General features: G+C 36.8%; 1 protein-coding gene across 3 annotated transcripts in view; it reads right to left on the bottom strand.

Moving 5' to 3' along the window:
• The window catches only part of ATM (ATM serine/threonine kinase), an 86171-nt gene that overhangs the window by 9127 nt on the left and 62313 nt on the right, over positions 1–14731 (bottom strand). For all 3 annotated transcript variants that reach the window (XM_042460044.1, XM_042460045.1, XM_042460046.1), the window contains 14 exons: positions 14570–14672; positions 13886–14034; positions 13590–13694; positions 12716–12835; positions 11336–11570; positions 9940–10107; positions 9474–9593; positions 9084–9301; positions 8242–8449; positions 3558–3662; positions 1466–1624; positions 1095–1233; positions 577–659; positions 291–431 (listed from right to left, as the gene is read on the bottom strand). In XM_042460044.1, coding sequence (XP_042315978.1) covers positions 291–431; positions 577–659; positions 1095–1233; positions 1466–1624; positions 3558–3662; positions 8242–8449; positions 9084–9301; positions 9474–9593; positions 9940–10107; positions 11336–11570; positions 12716–12835; positions 13590–13694; positions 13886–14034; positions 14570–14672 — 2053 coding nt within the window. The remainder of the gene's footprint in view (positions 1–290; positions 432–576; positions 660–1094; positions 1234–1465; positions 1625–3557; positions 3663–8241; positions 8450–9083; positions 9302–9473; positions 9594–9939; positions 10108–11335; positions 11571–12715; positions 12836–13589; positions 13695–13885; positions 14035–14569; positions 14673–14731) is intronic.

Genomic DNA, 14731 nt, shown 5'->3' with positions numbered 1-14731 from the left:
TGTTATCCAATGTAGAAGTTTAGTATTGAGCAGTAGACTTCCATAATCTATACCTTTGTACCCTAACAAGCAATTTGCAATGCTTCTTTTTATATGGTATAGTCATATGAAAAGACTGCACTAGATGAGAGTGTAGACACATGAAAAACATCTTATGTTAAATATCTGAGAATTTGGTATAACAGAAGGGTGCCTACCACAGTGTGTAAATGTTAAAAACACCATCTTCTGCACTCAGCTGCCATTATTATTATTTTTTGTCTTAAACATTTACAACACAAAAAACTCACCTTGACAAGTTGCCTCCTCTCAATGCCATCTGATCCAACACAATCTATTATTTTGGGTAGGTTAAGACCTCCTGCTAAGTGAAATTCTGGCTTGAATGACCTTATTGTAATCAAATTTTCATATTTTCCATTTGGATCCACCTGAAGTCATAAATAAATATAGATGTTGCTACATCACTTTCATTTTTATGACAGTTATTCCTCTATCTACTATTATGAAATGTTCAGTGTGTTTTTCTAATGCTGTATTGGCTGTGTAGTCATTATTATTGTCAGTTTTATTTACCTTAATTTCCATAGTAGGTACAACAACATCTTCTAGGTTCTTTACTTTAGTAATAGGTTGATCAGATGGGATATTTACACCTCCTGTAAAAATCAATACAAGAATTACTGAAATACCAATATTCAACATGTTTATCTCATGAAAAAGGCAACAGACTGGTCTCTGGTTTATGCAGACAGTTGATGCTATGTTTCTGATACCACTGACTTCAAAGATTTGAACAGCCATCTATCTATCTATCTATCTATCTATCTATCTATCTATCTATCTACCTACCTACCTATCTATTACAAAAATGAACCTTTGGGTGTTGCTTCAACACATTAGAACTTATATTTACACAAACTAGACATAATTAATTGTATGACAAATACTTGTCTATAATCTCAAAAATTAATATGCCCCAAATTAAAAAAAAAACACAGTAAAGGAAATTCTTTCTACAAAATTAACAAGACATGCTTGAACTTGAGGTAGGGCCTGTCAATTACAAGTTCCTCTATTCCTGAAATCCTTACTTTTTTGTGATTTCCAGCGACTTGCATCCAAGTTTGCTAAAGTGATATAAGCATCACAAAGGGTTTCAACATTTGCCACCATTTCAGTTCTTCTGTGTTTCACAATATTAATTATATTGCTAGCAGCCTCTATTCGATCCTACAGAATAAAAAAGCAGACAAGCTACTTAACACAAATTGTAAATTCCAGATATTCGTCACTAAAATTGGTCATAACACTGAAAACAAAGGAATTATAAATAAATTGGACAAATTGGTGGTTGGTCAATTCACTACCATCCTGACAATATGGAAATTATGGTCCCCAACCAACAATATTGAAAACATTTTTCACAGTCTAAAACACACACAATAGAGTAAAGATAAAGTACCATGTCAAGCAGGGAAGCTTCTTTTGGCTTCTTTTTCATTAGACTGTTTCTTTGAGGTTCTTCTGGCTTTGTCAGGAATTCATCTTTGTTGGCATTTGCCAATGCCAAGATTATAAACAAAGTGTGATGTGGATGGTCAAGAGAGATTCTAGCTATAAGCTATTAAAATAAAAATATCGGAAATGTTATTTTTTATTATAGATAGATATATAGATAGTTAAATTTCCTAAAGTAATTTAAACACTAAACCAAACAGCAAAGACTCAGTATAATTTATTTCTACATTGGTGTTCATATTTCAATACTTCACTGTAAAATTGTATAAATGAAACAACTATTCAAAGACAATAAAATGAAAATAGTATTTCTAATGACATTTCATAGCAAGACTCCAAGTGTGTGGGGGGTTACAGTCTGATGCTCTCCTTCTATGAAGGGCTTCAGAGAAAATTTTTGCAAGGTGGAACAAGAATGCATTTTAGGCCTGGGGGGGTGTCAGGGGCTCATCTTAAAACTGAGTTTTTAAAGTCCAAATGAACCTTAAACCCTCAATTAAGTCTTTTCAATAAAGTTAACCTCATAACATGAAATCTAAAGTTGTAATTTTTCCTTCTTTGTAGAAAAATATGGTTATAATAAAATATGAACAAAATAGATAGCTTTTGGTTTATGATTATGAAAGCACAATTGAACATGATGGCTAATCTCAGGCTCTCTGAATATGACTACTGGTAAACTTTTGTAAATGCTTTATTCCCTGTGCACAGAATGACCAGATAATGATATACTTTATACAATTGGCCCTCCACATGTGCAGCTTTTGTGAATTTAATTATTTATGGATTTAATTAATATGTTCTCCCTGGGAATCTCTAAAGTGTAAAAGTATACAGGTAAACGAATGATCCAAGCCATTGTATTTCCTATTACCATGTACGGCTGAGAGAGCTGGACAGTGAAGCAAGCAGATAGGAAGAAATTTAATTCATTTGAGATGTGGTGCTGGAGAAGAGTGCTGAGGATACAAAAGACAATGTAAAGTTGAAGGCTTTCATGGCCGGCATCCATAGTTTTTTGTGGGTTTTTCGGGCTATGTGGCCATGTTCTAGCATCTTCATGCCAGCCACAGATGCTGGCGAAACGTCAGGAAGAAACTCTGCTAGAACATGGCCACATAGCCTGAAAAACCCACAAAAAACTATACAAAAGACAGCTAAAAAGACGAACAAATGGGTTCTAGAACAGATCAAACCAGAACTCTCCCTGGAAACCAAGATGACTAAACTGAGGCTGTCATACTTCAGCTACATAATGGGAAGGCACAACTAATTAGAAAAGACAATGATGCTGGGGAAGGTGGAGGGAAGTAGGAAGAGAGGAAGACTGCAAGCCAGATGGACAGACTCCATCAGGGAGATCACGGGCCTGAGCCTATACGACCTGAGCAGAGAAGTAGAGGATAGGAGGCTTGGAGACGTCTCATTCACAGGGTTGCCATGAGTCAAGATCGACTTGGAAGCAGCTAACAACAACAACAGGAATCTCTAAGTCCTCCAGCATGACTCTGATGTTAACCTCTGCCAAAAATCATGCTGGAGGACCTAGAGATTCCTAGAGTGAACACACCTCTAGGCATTTGTATGTCCTCCAGTGGAATTTTCATTGTCAATATCTGGCAAATCAAAATTAGCACAGCAAAAACATTAAGCTTTGCAATCAGAGCTCCCTTTTAAATAAGGAAGGATTTTGTCCTAAGAAAGCCAGGATCATATGACTATTGAAAAAGAATATCTTCTTCTTGATGTGGGGGCTAACATGTCAACTCTACACAGGACAAAAACAACTTTCCCCATCTGCAACTGAGTCTCCTTCAATTAAATGCTATAGTGTTCACCAAGCATATACAGCAGGATTCAACTAGCAATCCTAGGAAAGAGTTCAAAAAGCAGCAAGGAGTCAAATAACTAATATAGCTACATGAAAAGATTCTTAAAATCCAGTCAAATAAGCACAAACAAAAAGTGTTATTAAAAAAATTAAGGTATGTTTAAGTGTTAGATGAAGAGGAAACTTCATGAGAAAGAATGATTACATTATTCAAAATCTGATGAAATCCTATCATCTTAGTTCCCATTCGAGCAGCCAGTTGATACATCAGAGGCAGGAACTTGTAGGATGGTATTTTCTTTGCCTTCTTCTGTTGAACAGCAGAAGACCGTGAAATGAAGAGAGGAAACAAAAACAGTAGAAAGAGAATATTAGTTCTTAAGCACAACTGTTCATTTTTTGCAGTTGTCATTACATAGCAAGATATAGTTTTCTGAATATTATAAGTTTTGGTCCTTGGTATTCTGTGCCTTTTGTTTTAATTGTTTTATGCCTTTTGATAAGCTTGTTTTGTCATGGCCTTTGGCTAGTACAATTTAACATGACTTAAATATTATAGAAGCCAGATAAATACAAATGCTTATTTAACAACAACAGCAACAACAATTTTTATTTATTTGTCCCGCCTCTTCTAAGGATCGAAGAGGGATTACATCATTAAAATAATAAAATGCAATTGAACACTCAATAAAATACTAATACTGAATTATATATCCCTATTAGTTCCTTAAAATCTCCAAACATCAATTCATATACTATCATATTTAGATGGGGGGGGGGTCTTAATCATCATCTCTATACCAAATCCAATGGGAAAGCCTGCTGGAAGAGATCCGTCTTTAGAGCCTTCTTAAAGGCATCTAAGGTAGTGATAAGACGGATCTCCTCCGGCAGACTATTTCATAATTTATTTGTTTCTATAGTTCTCTATCATATAGTCCATAAATTGGTAACTTCCTGATAAGACTATTGCAATGCACTCTACGCAGGGCTGCCCTTAAAGACTACTCAGAAACTCCAGTTAGTGCAAAATGCAGCAGCCAGACTGCTCACTGGGGTTCCATTCAGGTATAATAAAGCACCTGTTCTGAAGGATTTGCATGAGCTGCCAATACGTTTCCATTCTGAATTCTATATACTGGCAATAACATTCAAAGGCCTAAAAAGCTTGGACCACAGTACTTGAGGATGCGCTTCTCTCTACATATGCCTGCCTGAGAACTGAGATGAGTTGGAGGGGTCCTCCTCCATGTCCTATCAACAGAGAAAATACACTGTGAGAGTGTCCTTCCTTTTTCTGTGGAGGCACCCTGGTTATGGAAAATCTCTCTCTAGAGTTCTGATTGGCACCAATGAAACAAGCATTTCTATGCCAAGTTAAAATCTGGCTTTTTATTAATGCCTTCAGGAAAAACTGATTTTGTCCAGACTGGACATGTTTTATAGTTATATTATTCAAGATTGTTTTAACCAGTTTTAAATTATCTGTCTTTAAATCAAAAATCAGTTTCATATATTTTTAACCTTTTAAACTTGTAATTATTTATTGTTTTAAGTTTATTTTATTGTACCTTTCCCTGAGATCTTAAGACAACGGCCAAGACAGAAATAGTTATTGAATAAATAAATAACAAAATATAGGGTCAAATGTATTCCAAGAAAGCCGTACATTAATATAAACTACTACACCAGAGGTGCACAACTTGCGGCCCAGGGCCGCATGTGGCCGCCAAAGGATTTCTGGAGGCCTGGGGCCAAATAGTCAGCAGGAGGAGGATGTCCCAAAAGAGAAGCAAGGAAATAAAGAAGGAAGGAAGGAAAAGAGGGAGGGAGGGAGGAAGCAGGGAAAGGAAGAAAGAAAGAAAGAAGCAAGAAAATAAAGAAGGAAAGAAAGAAAGGAGGGAGGGGATGCCTGCCCCTTAGTAGGGTGACCAGACTTTCCTTCCTTTTCCTGGATATGTCCCCCATCTCAGCCTTCCTGTCCAGGAGGAGGGATTCCACAATGTCCTCCATTTTGAGCATGGCTAAGAAGTACGGATTTACATTTATATGCTTCCAGCTTTTATTTGGTCATGTCTTCCATTTTGCTTGAATGTCCTACATTTCACTGTCCTAAACCTATTGGCAGCCTGAACAGCCTAGCCAACCTTGATTTCTCTACCACTACTTCCAAGTTGGGCACCCTTGTACACACTGAAAAGATAACATAAAACCGCCATCTAAAGCCTAACTATAAACAAACAAAACAACAAGCTTTATTTATATACCCGCTTCATACCGTCTAAGCAGTGTCTAAAGCGTTTACAACTGTAAGCTAATTTGTGCCCCCACCAATCTGGGTACTCATTTTAGCGACCGTGGAAGGAGGCAAGCCTGAGTCAAGCTTGAGCCCTTTTGCTGGTCTTGAACTCGCAAACTTAGGGTTTTGAGTGAGTGGCTGCAGTACAGGCATTTTAACCACTGCGCCAGCAGGGCGCTTGGCCATACAAGCAATAAAGTAGAATTTAAAATTGTCTAGCTGCCCCATTGCTCAACAGACATACCAGGCAATTTTGCTCTGTATCTAGACTTATTCTAAGGTACAATAAGCTTTGTATTTAGTTTATTACAGCAGTGAGAAACTTTAAGGGTTCAGAGGATCACACTGGCCCCAAACGGACCTCTGCCCCCACCTCCCCAAAAACAAGTTTCAAAAAACTATACTAAAATGCTTCCCAATGCACCCAGGGGGCTTGGGATATGCTGGGGCATTTTAGACCAAAAAGAAGCCTTTTTTTCAACAAAAAGTGATTGGCAGGTCCATTTCCAAGTCACTTTCTCTTGGAAAAAAAGGCTTCTTTTGGCCATAAAATGGCCAGGGAAGGCAACGTTGCTCTTCAGACGACCTAGGAGTAGCTGGGTGCAAAATCCATTTCAACAAATTTGGGGGTTCTCAGGGGTTTGGGGCCACAAATACAGACTTGGGACCATGCTATTAGGAAAATATATATTTGTGTTGGTGCCCTTCATCTTAGAAATACAGACTGCTGGTTATGAACTATAGAACCCTATACGGTTTGGATCCAGGTTATTGAAAGGACTGTATTCCCCATATGAGCCCATGACTTGATATCTTCAGGGGAAACCTTCTGACTGTCCTGCCAGCCTTACCAATACATTTCCTGGAAGCACAGGAGAGTGCTTATTTGGTGGTGGCTTTCAGGCTCTGAAACTCCTTTCTAGAGATGCTAGAGTGGCACACTGCATGCTGTCCTTCTGCAGGCAGGCAAGACTTCTGCCCCAACAGGTCTTTGGAAATTATTTACCAATGTGCTGTATTGTCTGTTTATGTTGTTTTAATGGACATGTTTTTAAATTGCTTTTAATTCTATTTACAGTTTGATTCCATTTTAACTTTTTTACATTTTAATTTTGGGGATGTTTATTTTTATCTGTTTTAAACTTGTATCCCAGAGGTGAGAAAAGATGGGATCGGGCAACAAGCTGTGTCATTCCAACCGTGGTAAAGTTAACCAGAAAGGCTATAAAAGGCTATATCTGAAGACTACCTAGAAAAGTACCTAGAACTGAAGACTACCTAGAACAGATACCTTTATATCTGAAGACTATCTAGGAGTTGTAGAAGATTGAAGCAAACATTACAAAGGTGTTGCTCAGTATTGTATGGATCCATCTGAACCTCCCTATTGACAGGAAGGTTAACCTTGTAAAGACTGTATTGTGTGGCATGTACAAAATAAGCAATAGTATTTTAGAATGCTAAACAACTTATTGTATAGTAAAGATGAAAAAAATCCCCACTTTGTTTAATGTATCCAAATGTTGTGGAAGTACATTATGTTTATATTAAGGGGAGGACCTATTTTTGAGTGGTGCCCCCAAGGATATAAGACTAACACCAACAAGGATGCTCTTCTGATGCCCAGTTTAAGATTTTCCTACTTCCTTGACGTTTTAACATTAATTGCATTTGTAAGATGTTTATAATTTTTGCCATCCAGAGAATGTATCGATTACATTACTTCTAGTTTTATCTCTCTCTCTCTCTCTCTCTCTCTATGTATATATATATATATATATATAGTGTGTGTGTGTGTGTATCATAACAAGTAAAAAACAACTAGATGGAAGAGGGCTTGGAAATTCAGGGAAATGCCTAATAGGATACTTTAAAATGGAAAGAGGACCATCACTGGAAAAAAGGAGCAGAGAGAAGCAACAGAAGATACTACTAAAGCAACTGATAGTAGATTGGTTTATGGTATGATATCACACAATCTGAAAAACTGGAAGAACAGAAAATTAAGTGTAATGGACAAGCTGTGATGGAGATGAGACAATAGGAAGAAAATGAGAAAATTTATGCTACTATGGTCTGGTTCAGATTAATTTCTCTGTGAACAGAAGCTACATAAATATGGAAACAAAACTGTGCTCTTCTATGAGGTACATCTGTGCAAGCATGCGCAGGCACTGCATATATAAAATCCAATGCTCGCACTATATCGAATATGACCTACATAAAACAGGAAAATGATCTTGTAACCTAAAACTGTATGTGCTGCGTTATATGCAGGCTGGCAGCTTCACACAAAACATTTCTTCCTGCTGACTTGGCTCTCTAGTTCACTACAAAATGGGAAGCTAATTATATAGAAATACAGTGTGCCTGCATCATACATGGGTGCCTCTTACACAGCTTCCAGCATATGCTGGAAGTTGTGCCAGAAAGAGCGCCGCCAGAAGAAGCAGTGGTGCACGCACCCATGGTGAATAGGGCTTGAGCATCTGTGTTTTTTACCTTACCTGGGGAGGTGGGGGTGGAACGGATCCCCCACGCAGGGGGAGGGTGGACTGTATACAAATAATAAAGGTTAAGTGAGACTAACCTGAATCATGCCATTGACTTCAGAAATTCCAGAGTTCTCAAGCCAGAGGGAACAGAGCCGGAAGATCCACATGTCATGCTCTTCCCCACTCTGTAAACAGCTGATGTAGTTCTCAATGGCTTTGCACAAGAAACGTTTGCGGTCTTCTATCAGTGCACGAATTGCACATTCATCAAGTTCCAGCTCGCGTTGAACTTTGACTGTATATCTTAGCAACAGACATTTAGAAATAATATCAGCTTCTTAAAATTCAGTTTTGTCAATCCTGATAAGATGCTGTCTTTTTTAAAATCTGGATTCACAAGGTCACTTTCACATAACAAGCATATTTCTCAAATCACCTGGTCTAATTGTGTACAGTGGTACCTCGGGATACGAAATACCCAGGTTACGAATTTTTCGGGATACGAAAAAATCCCATAGGGAATTATTGTTTCGGGTTACGAAAGTTTTTTCGGGTTACGAAAAAACTCCGGCGCTATTTTAAATGGAGCCGCGGCAGAGCCGCGGCTTTTTCCCCATTAGCGCCTATGGCATTTCGGCTTACGAAGGCTTTTCGGGTTACGAAAGCGGCCGCGGAACGAATTATTTTCGTAACCCGAGGCACCACTGTAGTTTCCTGAACAATGCAATATAATTAAACAAATCCAATGACAGCAAAAAGCAAAAAGAAAGAAAAAAACAACAAACAACAACAAAAAAATCTGTAATTACTTCACTTTTTCTCTGAGAAACCACATAACAAAATACAACCAGAAGAACACTTAGCTAATCACTTACTAGATCAACATTAATTTACTTACCATTGATAGTAGATTGTCATAACCAGTTAAGAGATTTACCTGTTTGTCTGCACCTTATGTTCTCTTAGAAGGCCAACTTCCTCTTTTGCTTTCCTCAGTAAAGCCTGCTTGTTTTCAAACTCTGATGATTTCATGTAATTTTCAATTCTTTGATACTGGGTGTCCGAGAAACGAGCCAGGGACAGAAAAGCCTTCATTTTCCCACTCTTCAGCTCATCACTGCTATCACCCTTTTGGCTCCCAGCAACTTCTACTGCCTAGAACCAATGTTGTAAAAATGATAATAGGCCATCCTGCTGATTAAACAAAACATCTAATTCTTTAATGATTAAACTAATATAGAAGCAAAAGTTTTATTACAGAAGAAAAAGAAGTAAAGGCTTTTCAGATCTTTTGCAAAAGTTGTATGACTCATCTAAAGTTCTTTACCTTTTCCAAGTAATTCTGCATAATTACTGTAGGATTTTCTAAGCAAGTCTCTGCCAACCAGCTTCCACATAACCTGAGACACTCTGTGTAAATTAATCTCAAAGCTGGGTCTTTTTCAACCTTTGAACAAAAACATATTCATATATGTCAGATATACTTATGAATATATAAACTGCTCCCTAACGTATTACATTAGCTCTTTGATTTCTCTCTCAAGTACATTTTGCCCACAAGCTTAAGGCCTTTAAACACAAGCAAGTCACGGCTGAATATAAAGATATAGCTGTGTTAGTCTGTAGAATCAGTATGTAGAGAGATCTTGTAGCATCTTTGAGACTAACAGGTCAAAGATGCCAAAAGATCTCTCTACATAATGGCTGAATATGTGTTTCTTCAAAACAAAAACTGAAGTTTAAATTATGTGGCTTCTGTTGAATTAACATAGCATAAAATATACCTACATTACCTTAAACAAATCTTCATCCAATTTATTGATCATCTCTTTCAGGATATTCAGTGCTAAGCTTTGCTCCTTTTTAGCCCAGAACACCTGCGCTTCCTCTAGTTGCCATTCAGATATCCCATGTCTCGTTGGGCTGCATTGCTTGATTTGAAACATTGCTCTTTCTGGAAGCTGGAAATAAAAAAAATTAGATGTTCACATGTTCCCCTGGTTTTTTGAAATAGGATCCAGATAATTTCTGGAAGCTACTGTTAGCTGAAGGAAGTTAAAACATGTTACTTTTACATCCTACTCTACAAAACATTCTGTGTTTGTTCCTCCAAAAACAGCTATAAACATTGTTCTTGACTTGAATTGAAAACTTGTTCTTTTACATCAGTATGGGGAATAGGTGGCCCTTCAGATGTTCTTGGACTGAAAATCCTTACTCTTGGCTATGCCTGCTATGCAGCACAACATCACCCAGATCAGTGGTTCTCAGCCTTCAATCCTCCAGATGTTTTGGCCTTTGAGAAGCTCAGCCAGCACTGACCAATGACAAGAGAGTCTGGGATGTGAATCCCAAAACCAGCTGATGGATCAAAGACTAAAAAACACTGATCTAGAAGGACACAATTTCTAGATTTATAATAATAATAATAGATTTTATTTGTATACCGCTTTTCCTGGGATCAAAGCGGTTAACAGCAATTTATAAATAAAGGTTCATCATCATCATCATCATCTAGTATTATTATCCTGCATATAGTGTAGCTGGAAGGCTGAGGCCAAGGGAACAGCTGTTTATCTAATGTAAATTTAGCCATTATGCAACACCAGTCAAAGGTCATATACTGCATATCATTTATCACAAAGTAGTAAGCCCTCAATATGATTTAATTTTGTTTCACATCTCACAATCAGAGGAACTACAAGTGATAAATGGAAAAATATCCTTGTTTCTTCTGTTCTCAAACTCTATGACACAAGTGGGAATTTTAGAATATGCTACACTATTCTAGATGAATTAATCCAGAATAAAAATCTGGGTGAATAGAGAGATATTCAAGCCTACTCCTTTATAACTGGCAAAACAACAGATAATTGATAGAATCCTTCCAAGATTTTGCACACCCAGACAAAAAGAAGTGGATATTACTCATCAATGAACATAAAAAATAAAGACTTTTGCATGATTTTTAGAAGAGCATGTTACAACAACAACTACTTTGGGAGATACCAAGAACATACGGTAAATAATGTATGTTGATACTCCCTAATATTTGTTGTTGTTGTGTGCTTTCAACTTATGGTGACCCTGAAGTGAAGCTAATATATGGAACTAAATCAAAACACATATTTATGTCTTGAGTAAATATCTAAATTAAGATGTTGGGATGCAACTTTGAAAATGCATTACTTGTGTATTTTTTGCCATCCGACCCAATTTGGACAGCTCCACAAGATGTCTGGTAAGGATGTCTTTAATGCATTCTCTTGTGGTATTCTCCATTTCCTTCTCCAGAAGGATGTTCAGAATTACTGTGCGCAAAGCCATGATAGGTTCTTGGAAATTAAAGTCACTATCCTGAAGAAGATGGGACTGTCTCTGCCACTTCAGATACATGTTATTCAGATCGCTGTTAGTTACAGATCTAAAAGGAAGAGAATATAAGAATGGAGTCAGGAGCTGTGAGTAAAAATCAACAGGTTATTAGCCATGTGTAAATCTGAGTGACACCTAGGACTGACACTATGTCCAACCATTAAAAAAAAATAAAAAATCAAAATTTATTTACAAAACTTCACAGCCCACACAGAGGCAAAGAAAGCTGCATGCCTTCCAATGAACTGGCTGTGCTCTACCTGTCAGTTTCTGTCAGCAATCTCTGTTCTACCTGTCAGTTTCTATCCTAGCCCAGCTAATAAAAGAACGTAGCAAACAAAAATACAGGTATGTTAAAACCATTACATTTATCTTATCCCTTAGAGAAATGTGCTGACCATAATGCAGCCTGCAAGGAGGAAGGGAGGGGGAGAAAAATCAACAAATGTAGAAGCACCTTTAAGACTAACTGGCTTTTATTTTAACATGAGCTTCCATGGATATAAATCCACTTCTTCAGAGGCTGTAGAGTGATGTTAAAGCCTCAGGTTAGAAAGCAGATTTATACAGGTCTGTAAGTGGGATACAATGTAACAGGATCCAGAAAGATGCAAATCATGTCCCTTTGGCCTAAATTTTGAAAGTTACCAAAGGGGCGAGAACTAAGGAAAGAGTAAAAGGAAAGCCAACAAGTTTGAGTGTTGTTATTGTTTTGCCTTTGAGAACACTGTATGGGTTTCACAGTAATATTATCAGTGTGGCAACTAAAAAGGGCTATGTCTATTGAAATTCACAAATGTATACAAATGCCTAAACCCTACTCTAACTCCCAACTAGAACATTGAATCAACAGGACATGTGTGTGTGTGTGTGTGTGTGAGAGAGAGAGAGAGAGAGAGAGAGAGAGAGAGGAGAATGCATTGATCCTCCTGTCATCCTGAGAGTGAGAGAGGGATGGAGAAAGCCTCATTATTCAACAGTTCATCCTGTTGGGACTGAATCTGTTGGGACTAGTAGGATTCAGATTATACTGTACATTATATATTTTTATTACATAATTTTAATTAGGCTTATAACAATGAATGAAAATTCTCATCACAAGACACAAAGGAATATCTTAAGATACATAATGAAATGTTCATAAACATCCATGATAATGCTGCCAGTAAAGCATTGGAAGAAACATTAAAGTACCCAGTGAAAAGTTGTCCTGTGCATTCCAACTCTCCAATAGTCTGCAGTCTACAGAGCGTAGGCAGCAATGTATATACAGACTCAAGGCTACCTTTAGACAATTCTTCTACTTCCTTCACTCTATGAAAACAATTATAACAATTAATAATTATAACACTCAACTTATGCTTAACCAATTTCAAATTCCACTACATACTGTGCAAAAGTTATAAAAATCCTGTCACAAGTCACACTTAATAGGAACATGTTTTTTAAAACAAAAATAGAATCCAGACATTTTCTCAAAGGAAATAAAATCTATCAGGCCTACAATGTGTATGATGTCCTTAACTGATTTCAAAAAAATAAAGAGAATTTTTTGAACTGAATATCAAGGGGTGCATGTGAAAGACAAATAGTTCCCCCAAAGAAGCAAACTTCTCTTAAAAGCTAATTTGCCCCTTTTGAACTATTCTTCTTGTGGATGTCTAATCAACTTTCTGCCTCTCACTAAAATTTATGCCCTGATCAAAATCCAACTTCTGATCACAACCTGAGCAGAGTCACTAAATTAACTACTGAATGGTAAACCAATATTTACCAATCATTTGATATGTACATCTACTATAGTTAGGATTAACAACTGGGTTTAGGCCACTGTCTCCAATGTTGCAGATTCACAATCTCACCAGGGTCACACTCCCATAACATACTTTAAATAAACTTTTTTTAAAAAAAACTTCTCCGATACTGCACATTTAATAAAAATGTTGACTACAGATCCGTAACTTATTAACATAAACTGCAACACTATAGAAAACCAACAATATTTACATTTTATTTTGTCAGAATATGTAAAAACAAAAAAAAAGTATGTCCAGAGTTCACTATTTACCTTGCACACTTCAGTCTTTCATAAAAGGTAGAGAATTCTTTGTCCTTTAAACACTGCAGCGCATCATACAATGATTCATGATAGCCTCGTCCTCCCATTTCATCTCTTAAAAGATAGCAAACAATATCACATTTGAATTTAGCACTATAGAAATGTGGTCTTTTATAATCAGCCATTACTCAGATTACCAATTCCCACTAAATTTTCTCCTAGGTAAAGAGTTGAAAGTATTTTACATACTCAAATCTAATTATACAATAATTTTAAATGAAAAGTGATGTCCTGATTTGCATTACTTGACTGAAGAAATCTGATCCCACTGCATATTTCTCCAAGCTGCCTGATAACGAAGTTCTTGTAATTCCATGGTACTTTCTTCATTTTCCTGTTCTAGTCCTTTTAAATAGATTGAAAGAGTATCACATAGCCCAAAATTCTGCAAGGCCTGTGAATGAGTGAGATACAGTATAAGGTTAATATCTGAAGGAACAGATTTGATTTCTGAAACATGCATCAACATTAGAAACTAAAAATATTAGTTAGAAGTCCCAGTCCAAGAGTAGAAAAGAAGCCAAAGTGGAATAGATCACAATTTCCGCAATAAAATAACCGTTTCCTGATGATTTATAAAGTTTTTTTTAAAAAAGGTAATTAGAAACACATTTATTTCTAATTATGTCCTGCTTGTCAATTAATAGTTCAAGCAGTTAACAACAATTAAAACATGAAATGACTATCAATAACAGTATCATTATGCAGTAATAAAGTGATCAGTAACATATGATATAGCAGTGCTGCACAAATTGTGGTCCACCAAATTTCAACTGCTAGAATGGTGGTGCAAAAAACATTGGTGGGGCAACAGTTTTCTCAGCCCAGCTGTAAAAATATATGGGAAAGGTCAGCAGATGGTTCAATGTGCAAAAGTACTTAATATCAGTGTAATAAGCTCTTGACATTAATACTGTTTTAAAAGTTACCTCTATTATTCCTGCCTGTCGAGTTGATGGAGGAAGGCTTGTTTCAAGGTCATAAGTCACCAGGGCTTTCCCCCACACTGCTTCATGTTCATATGTTCTTATTCTGTTATAAACAGAGAACTTTAAGATTTCGAGTACATTGTTTTCATATATAATGATTAA

This window comes from Sceloporus undulatus, chromosome 3 (genome assembly GCF_019175285.1).
Source record: "Sceloporus undulatus isolate JIND9_A2432 ecotype Alabama chromosome 3, SceUnd_v1.1, whole genome shotgun sequence".
Lineage (NCBI taxonomy): Eukaryota > Metazoa > Chordata > Lepidosauria > Squamata > Phrynosomatidae > Sceloporus > Sceloporus undulatus.
Note: the sequence above shows the minus strand (reverse complement) of the source record. Positions and strands in the feature narration are given on the sequence as shown.